This window comes from Echinops telfairi, unplaced genomic scaffold (genome assembly GCF_000313985.2).
Source record: "Echinops telfairi isolate 266 unplaced genomic scaffold, ASM31398v2 ScPeMD7_7458;HRSCAF=8496, whole genome shotgun sequence".
Classification (NCBI taxonomy): Eukaryota; Metazoa; Chordata; class Mammalia; order Afrosoricida; family Tenrecidae; genus Echinops; species Echinops telfairi.
In genome coordinates, this window is record NW_022111358.1 from 39,079,384 (window position 1) to 39,081,414 (window position 2,031).

Genomic DNA, 2,031 nt, shown 5'->3' on the forward strand with positions numbered 1-2,031 from the left:
CAGTGTGACGCTGCCCTGCCTGGGTTTCTGGAAGCTGGAGGAGCCGGGCCGGCTGTCAGGGTAGCCAGCCCCTAACAAATCATCACGGGTCCACTAGGCGCAATTGTACAGCGATAATAGGTAAAGACTGCAGTAAAGTCATAGAGAATGAGAGAGAGAAGAGATTGAAATAATAATGGAGTCAGACACATTTCATCGTAGCATGCTCACCTCAGCTCCTCTTGTGGTTCAGATGGAGCTGGGACACTCGAGGGCGGGAGAGATGGGGAGGGGAAGGAGGACTGGGGGAGAGAGGACGGACCGGGAGAGAGAGCTCCTTTTTTCTAACCAAGGCTTATATACCTTTGGGGGGCGTGCAAGCCCCCTAATTACAGGTAAAGACGTACGTCACAGGAAGGGGTTGTGCTGTAGGTAATGCAGTAATGGGAGGGGGGTCATTTAGGTGTATACCCACAATAGGAAGGGGAGGGATTGGGGTCATACATGTGACCCTAGATTCATGATTGCCCTAGAACTTTCAGGGGAAGCAATCCACTGTCCCTAACAGCTGGGACCTAGCTATTGTGGGAGAAACAATGGTGTCTGCTTGCTCGGGATGGCTGGAGTCTTCAGGGAGTTAACTTGACAATCATTTACCTTTAGTTGCAAGCAGTGTCCTAAGTCTGACATATGTATTTGGGGGAGTCGAGCTGGGGAAGTCGTTTTGAATCCCACAGCTGGCCACTGGTTTCCATTTGGTTTCATTTTGACATTGGTCCTGAGGCCTCCCCAAGAGTCAGCCCAAGTTTGCTGTGGTGCCCAGCGTCCAGGAGGCCCCGGGCCTTCCCTGGGTACTCTGGCCTCCCATAAGCCTGCTTCCTGGCTCTTACCAAGACCCCTGACTCAGTTGGCTCGGCCCGCAGATCAACAGCCCTGTCAAGGGCCAGCCCTCAGCCCAGCAGGCCGGAGGGAGACCGGATTGCCATGTAAAACCGAGCTGTGTGAATGAAAGAGCAAATGGCTTTGAGGAAAGGCGCCATCATGCTAACAGCAGTTGCTTTGAGGGGGGGTGGGGGGCTGTTGGTGTGTTCTGTCCTCGCGGGTCTGTCTGTGTGTGCTGTCTGTCGCGACAGGCAGTGTTCCCTATTATGGAATTGGGGGAAAGCTCACCAACACAGAAGAAGAGCAGACTGTTCTGTGTAGGGTGGCATTCTGAGCAGAGATGGACTGTCTCCCAGCAAGCACCACGGGCTGAGGATCGAAGGGAAAACATCCTTCTGCAGGCAGGCCCCTGTCCCATCCTGCGCCCTCAAAGTCAGCAGCTGGGGCCTAGCTGGTCACCAGTAGGCCTCCCCAAGATCTCAGAGAGAGCGGCTAGTCACGAATGATTCTAAAACCCCGCCCCGTGGACACATTCCAAGTAGCAGGCCTACTTCTAAGTGCCCGAGGAGGCCGGCACTGTGCTTATAGGGCCCATTTTAGAGAGGAGCAGACTGAGGCTGCGAGGAACTAGGTTGTACGTGGCAGAGTGGGGATTGGAACCCAGGCAACGAGCCACCTGCAGAGTCTCCCCACAGCACTTGCCCTCAGGAGGAGCAGAGCAGAGGGAAGTGGAATGACAGCAGCCAGAGGAGGCGGCTGGGGCTCGTTCTGACCACTGCGTGGGGCCCATGTGCTCTCCTTCCTCCTGCAGTGTGCTGGACATCTTCCCCACCGTCGTGGCCCTGGCCCGGACCTGCCTGCCCCCGGACCGGCACTTGGATGGGTTGGACGCCTCTGAGGTTCTCCTCAGCCGCAGGCAGACTGGACACAGGGTAAGTGAGTGTGTCAGGTTGGGTTTGCTAGAGCACACCGCCAGTGGCCCTTCGTATGTCTGGGTAGGAAGAGATTTCGCTCAAGAGATGGCGCATACAGTTGCAGAAGCTGGTAAGTCCAGGTCAGTGTGCGTCCCTAGGTCAGATGTGAGCTGGAGGCTTCTCCTGGCTCGCGTAGCTGCGGAAGGTGACAAACAGGACACAGGGGGACAGAGGCAGAGGGCCACAGGCTGGTAGA

General features: G+C 56.3%; 1 protein-coding gene across 1 annotated transcript in view; it reads left to right on the forward strand.

Moving 5' to 3' along the window:
• Positions 1 to 2,031, forward strand: part of ARSG (arylsulfatase G) — a 91,651-nt gene that overhangs the window by 75,559 nt on the left and 14,061 nt on the right. The window contains exon 10 of the mRNA XM_045299485.1: positions 1,673 to 1,793. Within this exon, the coding sequence (XP_045155420.1) occupies positions 1,673 to 1,793 (121 nt within the window). The remainder of the gene's footprint in view (positions 1 to 1,672; positions 1,794 to 2,031) is intronic.